This window comes from Bufo bufo, chromosome 7 (assembly GCF_905171765.1).
Source record: "Bufo bufo chromosome 7, aBufBuf1.1, whole genome shotgun sequence".
Taxonomy (NCBI): domain Eukaryota; kingdom Metazoa; phylum Chordata; class Amphibia; order Anura; family Bufonidae; genus Bufo; species Bufo bufo.
Genome location: NC_053395.1, coordinates 189,662,692 through 189,685,907, shown reverse-complemented (window position 1 = coordinate 189,685,907; position 23,216 = coordinate 189,662,692). Strand labels below are relative to the sequence as shown.

At 41.2% G+C, this 23,216-nt stretch overlaps 1 protein-coding gene across 1 annotated transcript in view; it reads right to left on the bottom strand.

Annotated features, from left to right (window-relative positions):
- Positions 1-23,216, bottom strand: part of LOC121008912 (bile salt export pump-like) — a 101,831-nt gene that overhangs the window by 7,271 nt on the left and 71,344 nt on the right. The window contains exons 20-26 of the mRNA XM_040441680.1: positions 18,865-19,029; positions 18,630-18,734; positions 18,387-18,548; positions 14,990-15,193; positions 3,017-3,258; positions 1,630-1,786; positions 1,010-1,207 (exon numbers count right to left, since the gene is read on the bottom strand). Of these exons, the coding sequence (XP_040297614.1) occupies positions 1,010-1,207; positions 1,630-1,786; positions 3,017-3,258; positions 14,990-15,193; positions 18,387-18,548; positions 18,630-18,734; positions 18,865-19,029 (1,233 nt within the window). The remainder of the gene's footprint in view (positions 1-1,009; positions 1,208-1,629; positions 1,787-3,016; positions 3,259-14,989; positions 15,194-18,386; positions 18,549-18,629; positions 18,735-18,864; positions 19,030-23,216) is intronic.

Here is a 23,216-nt window from a genome sequence, read left to right as displayed (position 1 = left end):
TGATATGTCAATTTGCATCTGCTTTTGGTTAATATGTATTAAGTGTACACAAATTAGTAATAACTCTCAAGGCAGTAGTTTCCAAATTATTGATTATGGTATTTTGTAAAAAAGTGAATATAGAAAATTGTTGCACTGAAAAGTTTTGGTCAATCATATGAGCCAAATGAGTTACAACTTGCATCTGCAGATATGTCTACCCCTACCACTGCTTTACTTTGGTTAAGGACTCCAGTTTTTCATTAAACAAATCCATTACAATATCATGGCATAATAGTAAAACCCTTGACAGGCTGCAATCCACATAACAACAAGTGGGTTGCCACACATAGATAAATATTGCATATATATCATGATACAGTATTGTAAAAAAAAATCACATTGTGTTTTTTTTAAGATGTTCATCTTGTACCCTGCATCATAGGATATGTTGAACCAACAGCAAAGATATTTGTAGTTAGACTATTTCTAAAATTGTATTTCTATACAGGTGAAACGTGTCCATATGTGAGCACCTAATTCAGTTAGGTGTGATGGACCACCACTACCCCAATAGGATGATCATATTGGAGAAGCTTCCCCTAAATAAAGACCTGAACTGAAGCTGAGTTAAGGTCTTCATCTAGGAAAGTTTGTGCTAAGATCCTGTGAGGAAGATCACTTAGGGGAACCTTAGGTTCATGTCCTAATATGATGATCATCTTGAAGAAGCTTGGGTTCATACTTTGATGGCAGAGGAGAAAATACTACCTGATCCATCTAGTCTTCCCAGCGTTGAATTAAAAACTATGAAAGATGTCTTTTGAAATATTTTTACAGTTTTCCAAATGCTATATTTATACGCAGATGCCCCATGTCTCTTAGTTGGATATTCTTTGTTTATCTTGTAAAGATGAAGGTTAACAAAGTCAATAATTGTCTTCTTTATATGAACCAGGGATTAATGCTACATTTTAATCTATCATAAGGTTTTGAATCTCTTAAAGAATTAAAGAAATGCAATACTTACAACTTTGCCCTTGTCTGGGTCGTAAAACCGCTCAAGAAGCTGCACACTGGTACTCTTCCCACATCCACTGCTTCCAACAAATGCAAGAGTCTGTCCTGGCTTCACCGAAACATTCAGACCGTTTAATACTTGGATATCAGGACGGGTAGGGTATGTGAACTTGCAGTCCATAAAATCAATGCTTCCTTTAAAGTCATTCTAAGGGAATTAGAAATAAATAACTATAATAGAGTGTTTACAGGATCAGTGGACTCAAAAGTTAACATTTCTAAATAACAAGAATTATCTAGAACTGGGAAAAATGGTCTGCTTTTCTTAAAGTTTCTTGTGGTTTGTGACAAGAAAATCCAGACTTAGATTTTTCATAGCTGCTGTGTCATGGTCATATCCCATCTGGTGTAAGTAACATGACCGTATTCACAAATGTGATGATGCACTGCGACTTTGTGATCTTCATATTGTGAGTAAAGTCACAAGGTAGTCCTAATCTAAAGCTTTATAGCTCCTCCTAGTGGCAGCTGTAGGCAGACAGAATTTTAACATGTAACTTTTCCACATTTTTTCTCAAGGTATGTATTACTATGTCTTATTTGATCCCAAACTAAAAAAATATTACTTACCCATTTATCTCCATCATCTTTATTGATAGAAATCTTAGGGACACGATCCACCAATTTAAAAAAGCGGGCAGCAGATATTTTAGCTTTGGCATAATCTGGGGTATACGATGATGCTCTTCCCAAAGCAGTCCCACTGGTCACAACAGCTGAGATGACTCTGTAATGATTCAAAGACACAATGACAACCATGTATAGAAATGCTTTAGCATTTCCTGATTTTCTCAAATTTTTATTTAATTTCAAAATGTTCCATCTGTCTAATTCCTGCATCTTAATGCCATATGGACAGAATTAACATGTGCATGGACTATTAAGCCTGCATACTACTGAAAACCATCAATAAGTATGACTGCTGCTGATGACTGATCTTATTTTTATTAATATGGATTTTCTAGATGCATAAGACAACATGGCATATTGAAACACAGAAGCTTTCGCCTAGCTTTCCCCATGGAAAGCCGGTACGTCACCAGATCTCCTAAAAAGCCTTTGCCCTGCACGATTCAGTGCAGAGCAAAGGAGAACATTGGAGCATGAAATATTAGGGGGACTGCCTGGGTGAAAATGGAGGTATGTCCAGGTTCAGCTATGAATCTGGACAACCCCTTTAACAAGGATTAATGCCCTTTGAACCCCATCTATTGTTTGAACCAATTTCCTATTCCATTCAACGGGACTGTATGCTCATTACAGGTCCTTTGTGCTGAATGGAAACATTTTGGAAACAGATGCACACATCTTAAAGATAAGGCAATGTCAGAAAATGACCTATTGTTTAAATCATTTTTTTATGTTAAACAAATTTTTAAGGAATTTTTGGTGATTATTTTTAATTTGCCATGTCAATTTCTATGTACCGTACAAAAAAAAACCTGCAGTTTTCACACTGGCCACAAAGCCTAACAATAGGCGACACTTTTTGGTCTGTACAAATCACTTTACTGCTTATCATTACAGGCAGGATTAGAATGACAGATCCTGTATATAGATAACACAGGATCCACCATTCACAATAGGTGATATCACAGCTTTCTACTCCCTCCTGACCTCTGCACAGATCACAGAACACGCCTCGAAAACTCTTCCATAGAAGTCAGTGAGGTCCCCTCCAGACCATTGTGTCTGTGGCCCATGTAAAGCATATCCCTAAAGCTGTTAATATCAGCTCAGGCAAGATCGCCGCCCACATAATCAGGTTCAGGAAACAGAATTTAAAAAATCTACAATCAGAAAATAAAAACTGATTAGATAAAAGTATATGCGTCACTATCTGGTTTTAACTGGCAGAAACATTTTCGGTGCCGCATTCCCTTTAAGATCTCTGTGAATAGCCCATTAGTATTATTGTTGTAATTTTGTAACAGTTTATTGAACTGAGCAGTAATACCTAAATACAAAGCTGTAGTGAAGTCCTTCCACTTCTACCAGATATCCTCCATATCTGTATGAGACTGAGTTAGCGATGAAAACAATGCATTGAGCAAAACCGAAGCACAATCCATAGACATTGGCTTTTTTGATGGCTGATTGGTAGGGTTGCTCCAGCTGCTCCTCGTACATTTCAACAAATCTCTTTTCTTTGGCAATTCCAGCAATTGTTCTAATGTTTCCCAGAGCCTCACTCGAGATCTAGAAAAAACATTTAAGACATAAAATTATATTTTCCATACTGGGATATCTTGGTATGAAAACGTATTCAAGATACTTATTAAAACCGATACACTGTAGACTTCTTGTGTCATGCATCACCCCCTTGAGCCCAGCGCTAGGCCTAACAGTAGATCGGCTTTGCCAAGAAGGTTCCTTGATATGTAGGAACTACTGACAGATTTTGGTGCCACATATCATAATGAGGTGTGTAATGGTTTATGTGTACACACATTGCATAAAATATGGGATCCATTTTTAAAGATGTGATTGGGGCCTCAATGAGATTTCAGTCAGCAAAAAGACCCTTAAAGGGGTTATCCAGGATTTTTCTTTTTTAAATCATCCCTCCAGCCAGTGGGACCTGTGGAGATATCCATATTCACCTGGCCCGGGATGTTCAGTTCCAGCTTCCTGGATCTCGGGGTCTTCTCACTGTTTATCTAGTCCCAATCTATCAACCTCTTACATGGACAGGGCCACATGCTCCAATGCATTCATTGACTGGTCTCAGCGGTAACGTGTCCCCAAGTAACACATCACCGCTTGTTCACATGCCACTTGGGGACATGTCACCACTAAAGCCAGTTATTGGCTGCAGTGGAGCATGTGCCCATGTCCTTGCAAGAAGTTGACGGATGGAGACAGGATGTCCAGTGAAGACGACTGGAACTGAGCAACAGGGACCAAGCGTGTATGGATTTCTCCACAGATCCCGCTAGTGGGGGGCAGATTTAAAAAATATTAACCTGGACAACCTGTTTAAAAACTCTGTTCACACAAGCCTCATAGTTTTGCTATTTTTTCCAAGTGCTGATTTTTATAAGTGCATTGGAGATATTCAGGAGACTAACTTAGACTAACTCAGAGCTTTTCCACTGTAGCAGAACTTCAGCAGTGTTTCTGGTGGATACTCAGACACTGTGTTTCAAAACAGTGCTGATTTTTATAAGTGCATTGGAGATATTCAGGAGATACTCAGGAGGTAATCTGGAGGTGGATACAATCTAAACAAGTAAGATTTGTTTGTTTATAATCTTTCCCCTCTTTTCAATGGCAGACCTGGTTCTGTGCATGAATTGTTGTGCTTTTATTTCAGGTTCCACTATTCAGAGGTTTGGATGCTGTCTGATCTCCATAATTCATTTGCAGCACTTTCAGAGTGCAAGAGCAACATGGAGGATGGCTCAAGCACAGTAGGTGAGAAACAATCATCTCCCATGCCTAAAGTATGCAAGACTGCAGCCAAAGACAAAAAGGAGAAGGTGAGGACTGATAGTAAGCAGCTGTTGGTGGGCGATTCCATCATAAGAGGTATGAAGTTTGAGGAAAATGGTGTTGTGAGATGTCTCCCTGGTGCTACCGCTAGCAGGGATAGACGGCGGATCCTTAATATTGTTAAGCAAGCAAAGCAGGAAAGGGAGGTGGATGTTATTGTCCATCTTGGGACAAATGATCTGGCTTGCAATGAGGTTTCAAAGGTGAAGGAAGCTTTTCACACACTTGGAAATTATATACGGGAGGTGGCATCAACTGTTTCATTCCCTGCAGTTTTGCCTGTGCATAACCTTCAGCATGACAGGAAGATGTGCATTAAGGAATTCAATGTATGGCTTGGTGAATGGTGTCTGAACCAAGGGTTTGCTTTGTGTCTCATGTTAGCTCTCGTTGGAATGGAAAAGAACTGTACAAGAAAGATGGTTTGCATCTTTCTCTCAAGGGAACGAATGTCCTCAGTGAACAGTTCCAAGTATTTGCTAAGAAGCATTTAAACTAGGAAAGGGGGGCAAAAGAGTGATAATCCAGCAGTCTGACTGCCCCCCAGAACAATGCCAGAAGATGTCAGTAGCACAAAGGTTAAGAAATGACAAGCTCAGATTCTTGTCTACAAATACTTGCAGTTTAGGGAATAAGATCAATGAACTTGAGGCTATAATGGCATCTGAGAATATAGATTTAGTGGCTGTTACTGAGACGTGGTTCAATGGGAGTAATGACTGGGATATAACAATACCAGGGTTCTCTCTATACAGGAAAGACAGAGAAGGCAAGAAGGGGGAGGGTTGGCCCTGTATGTGAAAGATAGCATGAAATCTAATTTGATACAAGTTAGGGAGACCAATTTAGAGTCAGTTTGGGTTACCTTGCAGCTTGATAATCATAAGGTAACTCGTGTAGGTGTGATATATAGACCACCTAGCCAAGTCAAAGAATTAGATGATCTACTAGTTGAGGAAATAGCTAAAATGACATTGAAGGGGGAAGTTATCCTTATGGGAGACTTTAATCTTCCTGATGTAAACTGGAAAACCAAAATAGCTAGTTCTGCCAGGAGTACAGATATTCTAAATTTCCTAATGGGATTATCTCTACAGCAAGTAGTTGAGGAGCCAACCCAGAAGGAGGCCATTTTAGATTTTGTATTCACAAATGGGAATTTGGCATCTGATATTACTGTAGGGGAAAGCTTGGGATCTAGTGATCACCAGTCAGTGTGGTTTACTATAAGTACAGTGACTGAGTCACACCACACAAAAACAAAACTGACTTTTCTAAAATTAGATTAGTGGTATATGAGTTCCTATCAGATTGGAACAGTTTCAATGGAGTCCAGGAGAAAAGGGACTACTTAAAAGTGGCACTATTGAAGGCAACAGAAAATTGCATTAGGCTTGTCAGTAAAAGCAAAAAAAGGAAGAGACCACTGTGGTACTCAGCAGAAGTGACCAAAATCATTAAAAACAAAAAGATAGCATTTATTAATTATAAAAAAACAAAAACGAGGATGACAGGCAAATTTATAAGATTAGGCAGAGAGAGGCCAAACAAGTTATAAGAGCTTCTAAAGCACAGGCAAAAAAGAAATCAAATGAAAAAAGGAAACTAAAACAAGGAATTGGGATAGAAGAATTGCAGGGGTGGCGCTCAGTGGATGCTGTATGCAAGAAGCAGCGGTATCGCGGCAAGAACCACACAAAACTGCCGCACGGGAAAGGCAATGAAGTGTATTTAAGATACTGCGCTGAAGGACAATTTTTAGAGATTGATGTTACTATACAGATATTGCAACTGGATGCAGGCTAGCATGCGAAGGTATGTCACTATACAGGTGTTTGAGCTGGTTGGAGACCGCTTACCTGTAGTGAAGACTTCAATTTGCGTGCTTTTGTCTGCGTCCCTGTAGGTTCGGAAAGTCGGCTTTTTTCCCTTTTCTTTTCTTTTCTCTACTTTTTTGCTGCTTTATTGCTTTGGTTATCAGTTCGTTTTATCTTTCTTCTTTATCGATGCTTTGGGTCAGGATGTGGTAATCCAGCTGCAGGATGGATCGGCGTGCTGCCTCGTGCCCCGGCCGGTGGCGCGCTGCTGCCGCAGGTGGAGGTGTGTGTAGGGGAGTGGTTGGCGCTCACTTGGAGTTGGTTAGTGACGTCACTAAAGCGGTCAAGCAATGACCGACAGGTGCCAGGTATCCTTCCCCAACGTGTTTCGAACAGACGCTGTTCTTCCTCAGGGAGTGTTGCCTGGCTGTTCATGCACCCTTTTTATAGGCACTTCTCCAGAGCTTTAACCTCTTCCCTGCCAATCCTGCATGAATTCAGTGTCATTCACCTATTCAAAAGCGAACAATTCTAGCTCCGCATTTAGTCCGTTTGGTATTAGGCTGTCCATATTGAATATCCATTTGGATTCCTTCTTTGACATCTCCTTGATGTAATCCCCCCCCCCCCTCCTATTAGGTGGTATTATTTCCACCCCACAAAATCGGGATCCAGCAAAGTTTCCCCCATGCTTTATACTGTAGTGACGTGATAATGGATGTCCTTCATATTTTCTGGTTATGTTGTATACATGTTCTCCTATTCTTTTCTTTAGGGTTCTCTTGGTGCGGCCCACGTAGATTTTATTGCAAGGGCATGTTAAGGTATATATGACCCCTTTACTATTGCAGGTAATGAGGTGTTTTATGATGTGTTTATAGGATCCCTCTGAGTTGGTGATTTCTGTTATTATTTTTTTATTTTTTGATATTTTGTATCCTCTGCAGGTTCTACACGGATGGAACCCTCCTAGTCCTCCTTCTTTTGATTTCTGATTTTTTTCCCCTACATTGGTTCCTGTACATCTGCCTGTTGAGGCTATTATGTTACCTATATTTTGTGCCCTTCTGAATACAAATTTTGGGTCTTTCGGGATAAATTCTCCTATTATTTTGTCCTCTTTAAGAATGTCCCAGTGTCTTTTTACTATTCTTTTGAATATTGGGACCTGATCACTATTGGGACCTGATCCCACCCATTATACGGTGTTATAATGGGTGGGATTTTTGTGTTGGTTTCAATATCCAGAGTACTTGTATTTTTATTATCATTTTTCTTGTTAGCTGTTAGTAGAGTTTGTCTATTTAGTTGGTTTATTTCAATTTTTTGCTCCGATAATTTTGTTGTGTCATATCCCTTATGTTCCAATTTTTTCTGTAGGGTGTCTGCCTCCTTTTCATATTCCTCTATTTCTGTACAGTTTCGTCTTAGCCTCATGAATTGGCTCCGCGGGATGTTTTCCACTCATTTGGGAAGGTGGCAGCTATTCATCGATATGAAGTTTCCATCCGTCGGTTTGCTGTAGGTTTTGGTGAGTAATTTATTTCCTTCTATGTAGATGGTTAGATCCAAAAAGTTAATTTCTTTACTGCTGTATGTAGAACTGAATTCCAAATAAAAATCATTTTTATTGATATCTTTTAAAAATTCCAGCAGTTTTGTTTCCCCCCCATCCCATATAAAAACAATATCGTCGATAAAACGTCGCCAGAGGACGAGACCCGCACGGGGGGCGCCACCTGGGTGGATGGTCAGCTCCTCCCACCACCCGACATATAGGTTAGCGAACCCCGGTGCGAATCTCGTCCCCATCGCGGTACCCCACGTCTGTAGGTAAAATCGTTCATTGTATAAAAAAATTTTTTTTGTTAAAATGAACATAATACATTCTCCCAAGAAGTTAATTTGTGTTTCAGGCATTTCTCCTTTTTTTGTTAAAAAGTGTTGAACAGCGTCCACTCCTTTTCTGTTTTCTATCACGGTGTATAATGATTTTACATCCAGTGTGCCAATTATGTAATTATCTTTACATTCTATATTGTTAAGGATTTGTAGAGTGTGTTGGGTATCTTTAAGATAGGTTGGTAGTACCTGCACGTAAGGTTGTAATTGCTGATCAATATATTTGGATAGTGAACTAGTGAGGCAGTCTATACCTGACACAATAGGTCTCCCTGGTGGGTTTTTCATATTTTTGTGTATTTTGGGATTGTGGTATAGTACAGCAATTTTTGGATGGATGTTGTTTATAAAAGTTGCTTCTTTTTTATTAAAAATGCCTATATCTCTCCCTTTTTGGACTAGCCCTTTTAGTTGTTTTTTGAACAGTTCAGTGGGGTCTCTTTTTAGTTTTTTGTATGTCCTTACGTCACTTAAAATATTTTCGGTTTCCTTTTTGTAGTTCTCGGTGTTGAGTAGGACAATACCCCCCCCTTTGTCAGCTGGGCGTATGATGATGTTGTGGTCTTTTTGCATGCTGAAGATGGCTTTCTTTTCTTCCTCTGAGATGTTGCGCATATATTGAGGGTTTTTTGGGTATTTAATTTTCCTTATGTCCCTAGTTACTTGGTTCATAAAACTGTTTAAGGCTGAAGAGTATTCCTGTAAGGGGTTATATCTTGATTTCGGCTTTAAATTAGTGTGTTTGAAGATATCTGTCGGCTCCTCCTCTGTATCTTTACATATTTCCATGTGTTGTTTTTTTTGGGGCATTTGATTATTTGCAGATTTTTTTATAAAATATTTTTTCAGGGCTAAGTTCCTCATAAATTTTCTCACCCCGATAAATGCCTCAAATTTGTTGAGGTGTACCGTGGGGGCGAATTTTTGTCCCTTTTTGAGGATTTTTTCCTCCCCTGGTTTTAGAGTGTGGTCGCTAAGGTTGTATATTTTTTGTCCCCATTTTTCCTCCGTTTCTGTTTTTTTCTTTTTTTTGGTGAATTTCCCCCCTCTGCATCCCCTTTTTTGTTTGTGTTTTTTCGGACCTGAAAAAAATCCTTTTTTACTGTTTTTTTGATGCTCTCTTTCTTTCTTCTTGTTGTTTCCTAATGTTCTTGATTTTCCTGATTGGTTTCCTCATTTGTCGCTGACTGTATATCTGCTGTACCTTCTCCTATTTCTCCAGGATGTTTTCCATTTGTCAATGCTGCGCTGTATGATATATTTGTATTGTGTCTTCTTAGTGAGAATCTTTCACCTTTCCCCTCACTTGTTGCTGGTAGTTTCTGTTCTCTTTTTTGGCTTCATTATTGGTTGTGTGTCACCATTTTGATTTATGTCATCATCTCTTAATTGGCTCAATCATCTCTGTTATGTTGCACAATACTAGTGTTGTGTATCTGGGCTTCTATTGTCACGCGATTAGTGGTAGCTGGTGGAGGGTCTGTATCAATATCCTCTGTGTGGGTCTCCTCTGTATGATTGTATACTGAGAAGGATGTATCTTCAATATTTGATGTTTCTATAGATAATTCATCTATAGTTTCTAGAGCGCTGAGAAATTCAGTTTGTTCATGATTGAATATGTGCGTTGGTAAAGAGTCTCTATTGAATTTCCACATTTTCTTTTCTTTTATTTCTATTTCTTTGTTATATAGTCTTGTTCTTATGTTGTCAACCAGAGGTTGTATGCTTGGGTCGTCTTTCCAAGGACGTATTTTTTCAAAAGCTATGCATATTTCTTTACTCATGGTTGTGAGTCTCTGCTTTCTTTTATAGATGATGAAGCTGATGGCTTTCTTTGAGAAGTCATGGAACATCTGGTTCCATTCAGTGATAATTTCTTTATCACCCATGTCTCCTGATAGGGTTTTTTCTACTTTCAGTCCTTTTGGCACAATGTTCCACTCCAGATATTTTTCCAATGTCATTATCTCCCATAGGTCTTTTAGTTCTATGGTTAGCATGTCTTCTAGATTTCTAATGAATGGAAAGTGTGTATCCACATGATTGTTATTTTTAGAGTTTTTTATGGAATTGGATCCAAAGATAGATTGAACTCTCTGGATCCGTTCCTTTCTGTCCCACCACAGTTCCGCCATGTGGATGTTGGTACGTGTGGTTATTAACAATAGCAAAGAACACTAGCAGCCCCCCCCAAGGCTTGTGGTTGGTATGTGCAAGTGGGATAGAAGAATTGCAGGGGTGGCGCTCAGTGGATGCTGTATGCAAGAAGCAGCGGTATCGCGGCAAAAACCACACAAAACTGCCGCACGGGAAAGGCAATGAAGTGTATTTAAGATACTGCGCTGAAGGACAATTTTTAGAGATTGATGTTACTATACAGATATTGCAACTGGATGCAGGCTAGCATGCGAAGGTATGTCACTATACAGGTGTTTGAGCTGGTTGGAGACCGCTTACCTGTAGTGAAGACTTCAATTTGCGTGCTGATAACCAAAGCAATAAAGCAGCAAAAAAGTAGAGAAAAGAAAAGAAAAGGGAAAAAAGCCGACTTTCCGAACCTACAGGGACGCAGACAAAAGCACGCAAATTGAAGTCTTCACTACAGGTAAGCGGTCTCCAACCAGCTCAAACACCTGTATAGTGACATACCTTCGCATGCTAGCCTGCATCCAGTTGCAATATCTGTATAGTAACATCAATCTCTAAAAATTATCCTTCAGTGCAGTATCTTAAATACACTTCATTAAAACAAGGAATTACCAAATTAAAAACAAAAGAAGGAAGGTATATGGAAGAAGATAAAGAACTAGCTGACTGCCTCAATGAATACTTCTGTTCAGTTTTTACAAAGGAAAATGAAGGAAAAGGACCTCAGTTAGGCAGGAAGACTAATGAATCTTTTGATGCATGTGTCTTTACAGAGGAAGAGGTTCTAAGTCAGCTGTCTAAAATTAATACAAATAAGTCACAGGGGCCTGATGGGATACACCCAAAGCTATTAAAAGAGCTCAGTGGTGAACTAGCAAAACCATTAACAGATTTATTTAACCAATCACTGGCAACAGCAGTCGTCCCAGAAGATTGGAAATTGGCAAATGTTGTGCCCATTCACAAGAAAGGTAGTAGGGAGGAATCGGGCAACTATAGGCCAGTAAGCCTGACAACAATATTGGGGAAATTAATGGAAGCCATACTTAAGGAGAGGATTGTGGAAAATCTAAAATCCCATGGATTGAAAGATGAAAAACAGCATGGATTTACTTCAGGGAGATCATGTCAAACTAATCTTATAGATTTTTTTGATTGGGTGACTAAAATAATAGATGGCGGAGGTGCAGTAGACATCGCTTATCTAGACTTTAGTAAGGCTTTTGATACTGTCCCACATAGAAGGCTTATCAATAATTTGCAGTCTTTAGGCTTGGACTCCCATATTGTTGAATGGATTAGGCAGTGGCTGAGGGACAGACAACAGAGGGTTGTAGTCAATGGAGTATATTCAGATTATGCTCTTGTTACCATTGGGGTACCTCAGGAATCTGTTCTGGGACCCATATTGTTTAATATCTTTATCAGCGAAATTGCAGAAGGCCTCGATGGTAAGGTGTGTCTTTTTGCTGATGACACAAAGATTTGTAACAGGGTTGATGTTCCTGGAGGGATACACCAAATGGAAAAGGATTTCGGAAAACTAGAGGAATGGTCAAAAATCTGGCAACTAAAATTTAATGTTGATAAATGCAAGATAATGCACCTGGGGCGTAAAAACCCAAGAGCATAATATAAAATCAGTGATACAGTCCTAACCTCAGTATCTGAGGAAAGGGATTTAGGGGTCATTATTTCAGAAGACTTAAAGGTAGGCAGACAATGTCATAGAGCAGCAGGAAATGCTAGCAGAATGCTTGGGTGTATAGGGAGAGGCATTACCAGTAGAAAGAGGGAGGTGCTCAGTACTAGTGAGACCTCATTTGGAGTATTGTGCTCAGTACTGGAGACCATATCTCCAGAAGGATATAGATACTCTAGAGAGAGTTCAGAGAAGAGCTACTAAACTAGTACATGGATTGCAGGATAAAACTTACCAGGAAAGATTAAAGGACCATAACATGTATAGCTTGGAAGAAAGACGAGACAGAGGGGATAAGATAGAAACTTTTAAATACATAAACGCAATCAACAAGGTAAAAGAGGAGAGAATATTTAAAAGAAGAGAATCTGCTACAAGAGGACATAGTTTTAAATTAGGGGCAAAGATTTAAAAGTAATATCAGGAAGTATTACTTTACTGAGAGAGTAGTGGATGCATGGAATAGCCTTCCTGCAGAAGTGGTAGCTGCAAATACAGTTAAGGAGTTTAAGCATGCATGGGATAGGCATAAGGCCATCCTTCATATAAGATGGGGCCAAGGGCTATTCATAGTATTCAGTATATTGGGCAGACTAGATGGGCCAAATGGTTCTTATCTGCCGACACATTCTATGTTTCTAAAGTTTCCATTTTGTATCTATTTTCAGGTTTCAATTAAGCCCAGTGGATCCCATTGCAGTCTGTCATCCAGGTTTTCCTCCACTATTTTGACTGCAAGAAAAACTTTGTGGTCTCTTGCTGTGAAATATACCATATTCCTAAAGGAAAGTTGAAAAATGGAGGCCAGTACCAGACCAGATATTTTCTGTATCCTGACTGTGTTGGGTGAGCATGCTCATACGAACACCATTTTGTCTCCTCCCTGCATGTTTGTTGTCTGCTACGCAGCCAATAAACGTGCACGTAAGTACTGCCACTCACTGTAATGCCATGTTGGTTACTGTAATTACTGTTTGTTCACCCTTCTCGACCCCCGCTACAAAGAGAACTTCTCATCTCTCATTTCTGTGGTGGAGAGGACTAGCAAAATGGTGCAATACCAGAATGTCCTTGTGGAAAAATTGCTCCAAAAATGTCCAGCTGACTACTCTGGCGGCAGAGTATCTAGTTCCTTGGGCAACCGAGGAGGGGAGACGAGGGGAACACACAGCAGTTCCAACAGAGGCAAGGCAACACTCTCCAAGGCCTGGGACAATTTCATGACACCCCACCAGCACCCTCATCCTGATGCGCTGCCTAGTGTCACAAGGAGGGAAAAGTTTTGGAAGATGGTGAAGGAATACATAGCAGTCCGTGTCAGCATCCTCAGTGATCCCTTTGTGCCTTACACCTATTGGGTGTCCAAGCTGGACACGTGGCATGAACTGGCGCTCTACACGCTGGAGGTGCTGGCCTGCCCTGCCGCCAGCGTTTTGTCAGAGTGGGTATTTAGTGCTGCTGGGGGCATAATAACTGATAAGTGCATCCACCTGTCAACTGAAAATGCTGACTGGTTGACTCTTATCAAAATGAACAAGGCCTGGATTGCCCCTGACTTCTGTACTCCACCAGAGGAAAGCGGCTGAGCAAAGGCACTTTAAATGTGGCTTTTATTGTGTATTGATTACACTGTGTTCCCATGCACCCCTTCCACCACAAAAAAGAGTATATGGTTCAATCTTTCTTTTCTCGTCCTCCTCCTCCATCATATCAACATGCTTATTAGGCTGCCCTCACTCCTAATGTTTTAGGGGGTCAGCTCAGCAGAAGACCCTCACCCTTAATGTTTTAGATGGTCAGATCAGCAGCAGGACCTCGCCCATAATTTGTTAGATGGTCAGATCAGCCGCAGGCCCTCGCCCCTAATGTTTTAGAGGGTCACCAGCAGGCCCTAGCCCATAATGTTTTAGATGGTCAGATTAGCAGCAGGACCTCGCCCATAATTTGTTAGATAGTCAGATCAGCCGCAGGCCCTCGCCCCTAATGTTTTAGAGGGTCACCAGCAGGCCCTTACCCATAATGTTTTAGATGGTCAGATCAGCCGCAGGCCCTCGCCCCTAATGTTTTAGAGGGTCACCAGCAGGCCCTTACCCATAATGTTTTAGATGGTCAGATCAGCAGCAGGCCCTCGCCCCTAATGTTTTAGAGGGTCACCAGCAGGTCATCAATCATAATTTTTCAAGGGTGTGTATAATGCCCTCCTTTATGTGTAATAAAGCGTGTATTGGAGTGCCGCTTCCTTTTAATTTTTGGCAACCCTTTCACTTAGTGCATAGGCTTTATGAGTGTAGGAGTCCCACTACCTGAACAATTGTACCACAATGTGAATGAGGCCCTCGTTTATGTGATATACAGGTTGTATCGGAGTGCCTCTTCCTTGTAATTTTTGGCAGCACTTGCACTTTATATACAATTAAATATACAGGAAAGAATGTGTCCTAGCAAAATCGAATGTGTCCTCTAAAATCGATTTTTATCTTTGGTTTTGTGCGTATTATTGTCAGTCTGTGAAAGTGGTGTACTACTCGGACAACATCTGTCCCAGCAGTGACCTGTAAGTCCAAGATACATCCAGACATCCTCTCCATGCTGTTCCCGAACCATTTCAGTGGTGTTTCCATCAATTTCTGACCTTTTCCTGTGAACCAGAAACCCTCCCCTCTTCAGAGCAGGCGGTACCTGGTTTAATGCTTGGGTTTTCCTATTGACTTCCATTGTGCTCTGTAGAGCACCCGAGAATCCCAAAGTGTTCTACTCGAGCACCCGAGCACTTTGGTGCTGGATCAAATCCTGACAACTCCTTCTGGTATACCTCAAGACAACAAGACAATTCAGTGTGAACACAAAAGATAAATAGCTTTACCCTTCCAGCGGTTTCCATCGCATTTTTATCTTGGTTAGCAAATCCAGTGAGCATTCTAGCTTGCAGGGCTCCTGATAATGCCAGGAACGGCAAGAAACACAAGATCACCAGACTCAATTTCCAACTGAAGTAGAAAGCAATGATGAGAGCTACGCCAATGTTGGTGAGAGAGTTTACAATCATGCCGATCTGTGATCCAGTAGCCTGCAATCAGGAGAAATGGATTACTAGTATGATTTATATATTCTGTACAATCCATGGCCCGTGATATGAGCCTGACTTGGAAAATACATGGCATCATCTATTCCATATAGTAAATAAAAAATATATATAATAAAGCAATATACATAAATGTCGGCCAACCATCTAATTTGCATGGAGGACTACCCACTCTTCCTCTGGCCATAAATGGCAAGAGGGAGCGATTGAATTTCAATATGTACTCGGGAACTAAGGGGAACATTTATTAAAACCGACCTTTTTAGACGCCGGTCTTAATAAAGCTCCATAGCGGTGGTGGATCCGCTGAAGCTATGAAGAGGCGCCGGCCTCTCCATAACTACAGCGCATCCAGCGCCAGTTGTAAATGTAAGACAACTTCTGTGCGGTCTTACATTTAGACCATTTTCTACACCTAAAACAGACGTAGAAAAGACTGAACGAAACGGGCCTGCTGGCCCCTCACCTCCCCCACCCATGCCATGGCCACAATTTTAGAACTGGCGTTAGCGGGGCAAAGTTGCAGAGTCGCCATCTGCCCCTGAAATACACCTAATTTACACATATTTCAGCTTAGTAAATGACCCGCTAAGTCACCAGAGTTGTCTAATGATGGCTTTCTCTTCTTTCCCCATTCATGACACACGTATGCTCAGCTGAGACAAGCATGCATGTTTCTAGAGGGTGTGTATGGTCAGCCTAATGTGCTTGGCCAGTCTTAGGCCGCGTTCACGTCTGTATTTAGGAGTCTGGTTGGAGATTCCATCAAGGTATTTTGACTACAAATATAGCAGAAAGTGACGTCAAATTTGGGGAAGATGTACTGATCAAAATGCACTAAAATTCAGGTACAATTTGTGCCAAAAAAAGTGGTGTACGTGCAACACATTTATAAAGGCCTCTTTTACAAGAGCGATACGGATTGTGTCAGGATGCATTCAGCGAAATTCACACCATTTTGAAAGCAAGTTCAGTCCGCTTTGTCTGCACTTGTGTTCAGTGTTTCAGTTTTTTCGCACGGATGCAATGCGTTTTGATGCGTTTTTGACTTGCCTGAAGGTTTACAAACAACATCTCCTAGCAACTATCAGTGAAAAATGCATTGCATGTGGATGCAATGCGTTTTTCACGGAACCCCCATTCACTTCTATGGGGCCAGGGCTGCGTGAAATGGGTCGGGATTCAGTGCGGGTGCTATGCGTTCACTTCACACATTGCACCCGCGCGGAAAACTCGCCTGTGTGAAAGGGGCCTAAGTGTTTTACCTATTTTCAGAAACATTTTGCATCTCATCCGACAAAGGGGCGTGATTTACTGAAAATGGGTGTGGATTCATAAGGAAGGAGCGTGGCATCAAGGTTCAACCAATCAATAGGTAAATAAAGAAAAGCATCAAAAAGTAAAAGGAGGCATTTGTTTGAATGGACATGTGTAATACTGCCCTCGTAGTGGCCGCTGCAGGAGAAATTAGCAAAATCAGATTGTTGGGGGGTCTCGGGGAGTGAGACTGCAATATTAAAGGGATTTTCTGTGACAGGTTAAGCCCTTTAATTATTGTATGCATTTTGAAATATAATTTATCAATATGGATTTTAAGATATGGGGTAAAGCCTTGCACTTAGGTTGCTCTGGTGCTTTAATGCCAGTTGCTGGCTATTTATCTCCCCAGTGCCCAGAACAATTTTCAGGAAATGTGACACTTCCCGTCAGTAATAAGAAATCTCTTCGGCTTGCTTCAAAGATGCGCTACTCATTTCCAATGGAAATAAGATATTAATTTGCTCTTTATGTAAATGCTAAACCCACAAAGGCCAATTATTCACACAAATGTCAAAAAGATTTGTTTCAGCGAGATGATCTGGAAAGGCTGCCTCTACAGAACGATGGGTGGCATTTATCACTGGGAAATTGGGTTTAGAGTAGACTTTTCTGGTCGGACGTATACAACAGGAAGAGCCAGACCATTGACAGAACTAATCTGTCTACTTTGTAAATTATTATCCGAACATGAAGAAAATGCTTCTTTTATGACCATTCAATCCCTACTGGACCAGAGGAAAAATCATGGCATTCACCTTTTCTAGTAGGCTGGCAAAATGGGCAGAACTGGTCAAATTTGCAGTAAAATACAGATATTTGTTGATCAGATCTTAAAGGGCATCTGTCAGCAGTTTTGTACCTATGACACTGGCTGACCTGTTACATGTGCACTTGGCAGCTGAAGGCATCTGTGTTGGTCCCATGTTCATATGTGCCATCAATGATGTTTTAATATATGCAAATGGGACTCTAGGAGCAACGGGGGCGTTGCCGTTACACCTAGAGGCTCTGCTCTCTCTGTAACTGCCCCACCCTCTGCACTTTGATTGCCAGGACCAGGGGGGATGATGTTTTCACTGTCTGACCCTGTCAATGAAAGTACAGAGAGCGCAGCAGCTTCAGAGAGAGCTGAGCCTCTAGGTGTAACGGCAACGCCCCCGTTGCTCCTAGAGGTTAATTTGCATATATTAAAACATCATTGCTGGCACATATGAACACGGGACCAACACAGATGCCTTCAGATGCCAAGTGCACATGCAACAGGTCAGCCAGTTCCTTAGGCACAAATCTGCTGACAGATGGAATTTAAAGGGGATCTCCAATTAGACATGCCAGAGACTTATACACAGAAATGTTCTGAATTTGGTGTTTTGCATACAGCTTTGTACTTATTGCAGCAGTCTAAAGGGCACAGCATACCTCCCTTTGCCTCCAACTTTATATAGGAGGCAAAAATGGTGCCATATGCCATCAAATGCCAATTGACAGAGTGATCCCCTCCAGAAGAGAGAATACCACTGTAATACGTGCTGTATGGAGACACCATATGGCAACACAGTGATTGCTTTCAGAGCCGCACTGGTGTATGAGCCGAAAGTTAGCACTTGCTACACCTCAGTATGGGACTGACTCCTTTGACTCTCATTTACCTTCCCATTCATTATTTCCTCAGCTTAAAATGGTTTCATTGGTTGCTATTGCATACAGGCCCTGGAACCTGAAGATCCAAGATCTTGACGTCTAAGACTGCTTTATTTATGATATGTTGGGATCCCAGTTCACAGAACTCCAGCAATGCCATTTAGATTTTTTTTTTTTTTTACTAAAAAGTCTAAAAAATGTATAAGATATTTCATACCCCTTGTACTTGTGAAGCATCTGTTGCAAGTCTTGTGGTTAAAGCTCCTGGGCTGTTCTTAGGGTCATCAAACCAACCAACCTCCTGACCCAACATGGATTGGAATCCAATCCTACGAAGTCTTCTAGTGAGTAATTCTCCGGATTTTGCAAACGTGTATCCCTGATGAAAGGGACAAAACAACAATCATGCAATGGTCGGTCCAAACCTGATTTCTTATTCCAAAATCTTTAAAATAAACACCTGTAAGAACTGCGTCAGAAATGAAACGACTCCAATGAGAACAAAAAGCACGCAGATGCCATTGATTTGATTTCTCTGTTCTTCCTCATCTAGTATGGAGAATGTCTATGAGAAAGGGAACAAATATTAGGAGTCAGGAAACACGGTAAACTAATAGGAGTCATTTTATTATAAAGCCGTTTCGGGAGAATAAAAAAAGAAATAGATAGATAGACTGTAGATAGATAGATCTTACCCCAAGAATTTGACTGAAAAGCAAGGCGTACAGGGGATTGACAGCACCATTTACAGCAGCTCCAAAAGAACCAAATAACATGTATGGCCACTCTGGAGCATTGTATTTTAATATTCGGGCAACTGGAGCTGGCTCCACATCATCATCATCATCAACTATAATTTCCTGGGAAAAAGCACAGTATATTTCATTATATAATGATATGTATGTGGTGTACTTTACTTATACACAGTTCACCATTAGAGAGATCATGAAAAGTGAGGTTTCTTCTTTGGACAATCCCTTTTGTTATCAGGATCCCATTAATATAAGATAACTCCAGTGATGGCGGGGGAAGGGGGGAGGGGGGCAACTGGGAAATCCCATTGTTGGAACCCCCAGAGATCAACTGTTATTTGTGTGGGAAGCAGGCAGCAATTATAACTGGGGATGTAGCTGTGTTCAGAATTAAGCAATCACATTCAAAATCATGTTAAATAGGAGTCAGCATACACCTGCCATCATTTAAAGTGCCTCTGATTAACCCCAAATAAAGTTCAGCTGCTCTAGTTGCTTTTTCCTGAAATTTTCTTAGTCGAATCTCACAGCAAAAGCCATGGTACAAAGAGAGCTTCCAAAGCATCAGAGGGATCTCATTGTTAAAAGGTATCAGTCAGGAGAAAGGTACAAAAGAATTTCCAAGGCATTAGATATACCATGGAACACAGTGAAGATAGTCATCATCAAGTGGAGAAAATATGGCACAACAGTGACATTACCAAGAACTGGACGTCCCTCCAAAATTGATGGAAAGACGAGAAGAAAACTGATCTGGGAGGCTACCAAGAGGCCTACAGCAACATTAAAGGAGCTGCAGGAATATCTGGCAAGTACTGGCTGTGTGGTACATGTGACAACAATCTCCCGTATTCTTGATATGTCTGGGCTATGGGGTAGAGTGGCAAGATGAAAGCCTTTTCTTACGAAGAAAAACATCCAGCCAGGCTACATTTTGCAAAAACACATCTGAAGTCTCCCAAAAGCATGTGGGAAAAGGTGTTATGGTCTGATGAAACCAAGGTTGAACTTTTTGGCCATAATTCCAAAAGATATGTTTGGCGCAAAAACAACACTGCACATCATCAAAAGAACACCATACCCACAGTGAAGCATGGTGGTGGCATGATTGGTCTTGCTATTGATTTCCATTCCTGACCTCAGTTCGTCTTTCCGTCTCTTGTCCCCTTGAATCTACATTGGTTCTTTTTGTGCCTCACTGGTTATTGACCACAGCTTTATTCCTGACCTTCCTCTCTCTCTAATTTTATCTTGCTGACTATTGTTGGCTTCTCCTAGACCACCACTACATTTTGCCATTACACTGTGCTACTGTCACAAATCCAGAGCTCCTGGACCCTGTCCTGGGGATGCTCTGCAGCTAAGTCCAGATCCCTTTCTAGGGGTTAAAGAAATTCCAGGGAATCCCTTAGACTCCGCAACTCGGTTTAGTTGGCACCAATCAGAATTTGGCTTGGGTCCCCTTCTAGCAATATTACATTATCTAGTATCAACATCATCTGTAGTACAGTGCATAACAACTTGGATAGACCAGGTCCTCCAGAGCAACTTTTCTGTACCCACTCTCTGCTCTGGCTAATTAATGGAGGGTTTGAATAAGGGACCCTTTTTATTAACCCCTTTGTGCACCTGTGCATAACTGCATGTCTAGGTGAGCACTAAGGTGGCACACCTAGACATATGGTTACCCCTGGACTCTTACCAGAGGCTGTGACACAAGGAAGTGTCACAGCCCCGAAGTCTCCATTCTCCCCGAAAGAGAAGACTTCGGAGCTTCTGGCAGTCTGATTGGTCCCTTGTCAGTGATTGCTCTGATTGGTTAGTTTGTACAGACTAAACAATCAGAGCATGAATATGTTTGCAGGCCCTGATCTCCACAGATTGTGTCAGTGGAGATCAGAGCCTGCAAGGAAGTATGGATCCCCTCAGTCTCCCCCCACCTCTGTGCGCCATGGATTTTTTATGTTTGATGGCAGCGGCTCAGTTCCCGAGCCGCCACCATCAGCAGTGGGTATCAGCTGTAACATACAGCTGACACTGTGCTGCAACATCTGCAATCAGTGCCAGCACTGATCGTGTAAGTTTAGCCTCTTAGATGTCCCAGTCAGTAACCACCTGCAGCATCCATGGGGTAACAGAGGGAGGGAACTCCCTCTTTTCCCCATCGGACCACTGAACTGCGATGGCAGTGTCCCAATGGTTACCATGGCATCCGGACCCCTTAGAAAGGCATTCAAGCTTGCCATGTATCTAAGGGTCTGATCAGGCTTAGTGTCAATGTGATACTGACAGTGCAGTGCATTGCAATAGATGACTATTACAATGCACTGTACAGCCATCAGCCACACTTGTTGGACTTGATAAAAAAAAGTGTAAAAATAATAAATAAATAAAAAGTAAAAATAAATCAAATAAAAATGTACATAAAAAATAAATGAATTGCCTTTTCCCATATCCACTCATTTATAATAGATCAAAAAATAATAAAATAAAATAGACTACACATATTTGGTATTGCCACATCCATAATGACCTGATCTATAAAGGGATTACAATACTTATCCCAAGTGGTGAACGCGGTAAAAAAAAATATATATTAATAATGACGGAAATGCTGTTTTTGTCACCTCACCTCCCAAAAAATGGAATAAAAAGCAATCAAAAAGTCATATGTATGCCAAAATGGTATCAATAAAAACTACAGCCCGTCCGGCAAAAAACAAGCCCTCATTAATAAAAGGTGATTTTATTATATAAAAGTGGTATAACATGAAAAAAACACTACAAATTTGTTATCACATATCAACTCACAGAACAAAGTTATATCATATATACTGCATGAGGAACCCCATAACAAATAAAATAAATAAAAAAACACTGAATTGCAATTTTATCCCACATCACCTCCTAAAAAATGGAATAAAAAGTGATCAAAAAGTGATATATACCCAAAAATGGTACCAATAAAAAATACATCCCGTCCCGCAAAAAACAAGCCGTGTGCCCATGTAGATGTTTACGATCACATATGGGGTGTTTCTATAAACTGTAGAATCAAGGTAATAAATATTGAGGTTTGTTTTGCTGTTAACCCTTGCTGTGTTGTAGGAAAAAAATCTGCACAAAAAATGAAAATTTATAATTTGACCTCCATTTTCCTGCACGCGCAGCCCCTGCTCCCATTCATTTGTATGGGGCAGACGGAAATAGCCGAGCCAGCGCTCAGCTATTTTTGGCGGCCCCATAGAAATGAATGGAGGTGCAGTGCACACTCCATTAATTTCCCCCTTCCGTTCTTATTGTGGGTGCGGGTCCCAGAGGTGGGCAATGGGGGCATATCCTAGCGATATGTGCAGGGCCCCACTCCTGTAAGTGGGCACTGCAAATCTTGTTATATTGTATGTTGTACCATGTTGTATTGCACTTTTGAATAAAGATCCCTGTTAACAGGCTGTTAGGTGCACTTCACACATCCCACCACTAGATGGGGATAGCACTAATATATATTTATAGCTCAGTTCAGGCCTAGTTTAGAGAGGAGGACTAGGAGTTGAAGGAGTGAGGGTGCAGACGCTAGCTGTGTTAGTGGATGTCAGTTCAAGTAAAAAGGAGTGGATAAAGTCACAAAGGACAACAGCCATTTTACCAGGCTTTAAGGACCTTTGGATTCAAGGTGAAGGATTTATTAGCTTCCAGCAGCCTCACCATTGATAAGCTGGGAAACAAGGACCAGAATGACTACTAAATACCTGTGAGTACACAACCTCCTACCATAGCCTGTTTATAACTGGATGTAAATTGCTATCAAGGCCCTGCTTACAGTAAAGTTCTTAGTTGGATTCAAACTCTGCCTCATTCTTCCATCTCCATACTGCAACCACTCCCATCATTTTGCACCACCAAGGTGCTGGCGTCACGACATTACCTTAATTCGAGGGCCCAGCCGCACAAGCACCCAGAAAAGCCAATCACCATCAAGGGCACCTCGTTCACCACCTGGCCGGTGTCCCCTGTAATAGATTGTGCCCCGGAGAATCCAGTGCTGTTCTCCCCTTCACTGCACTGCTGGCCCAGGGAGGCATCTGCTAACCGCGAGTAACCGATAAACTGTTACACCCATCGGCCCACCGTGAACCTCACGCGTTCTCCCCTGTGAACCAACACGTTGCATATACTGTACCTCCATTGTCTGAGATGGCAAAACCCCTTTAAGCTTCCAGCTTGATATAAATCTAGCAGAGCAATGAATGAGGAGATCTCTGAATCCATGTGAGGTACAGGGCTGGTTCTAAGTT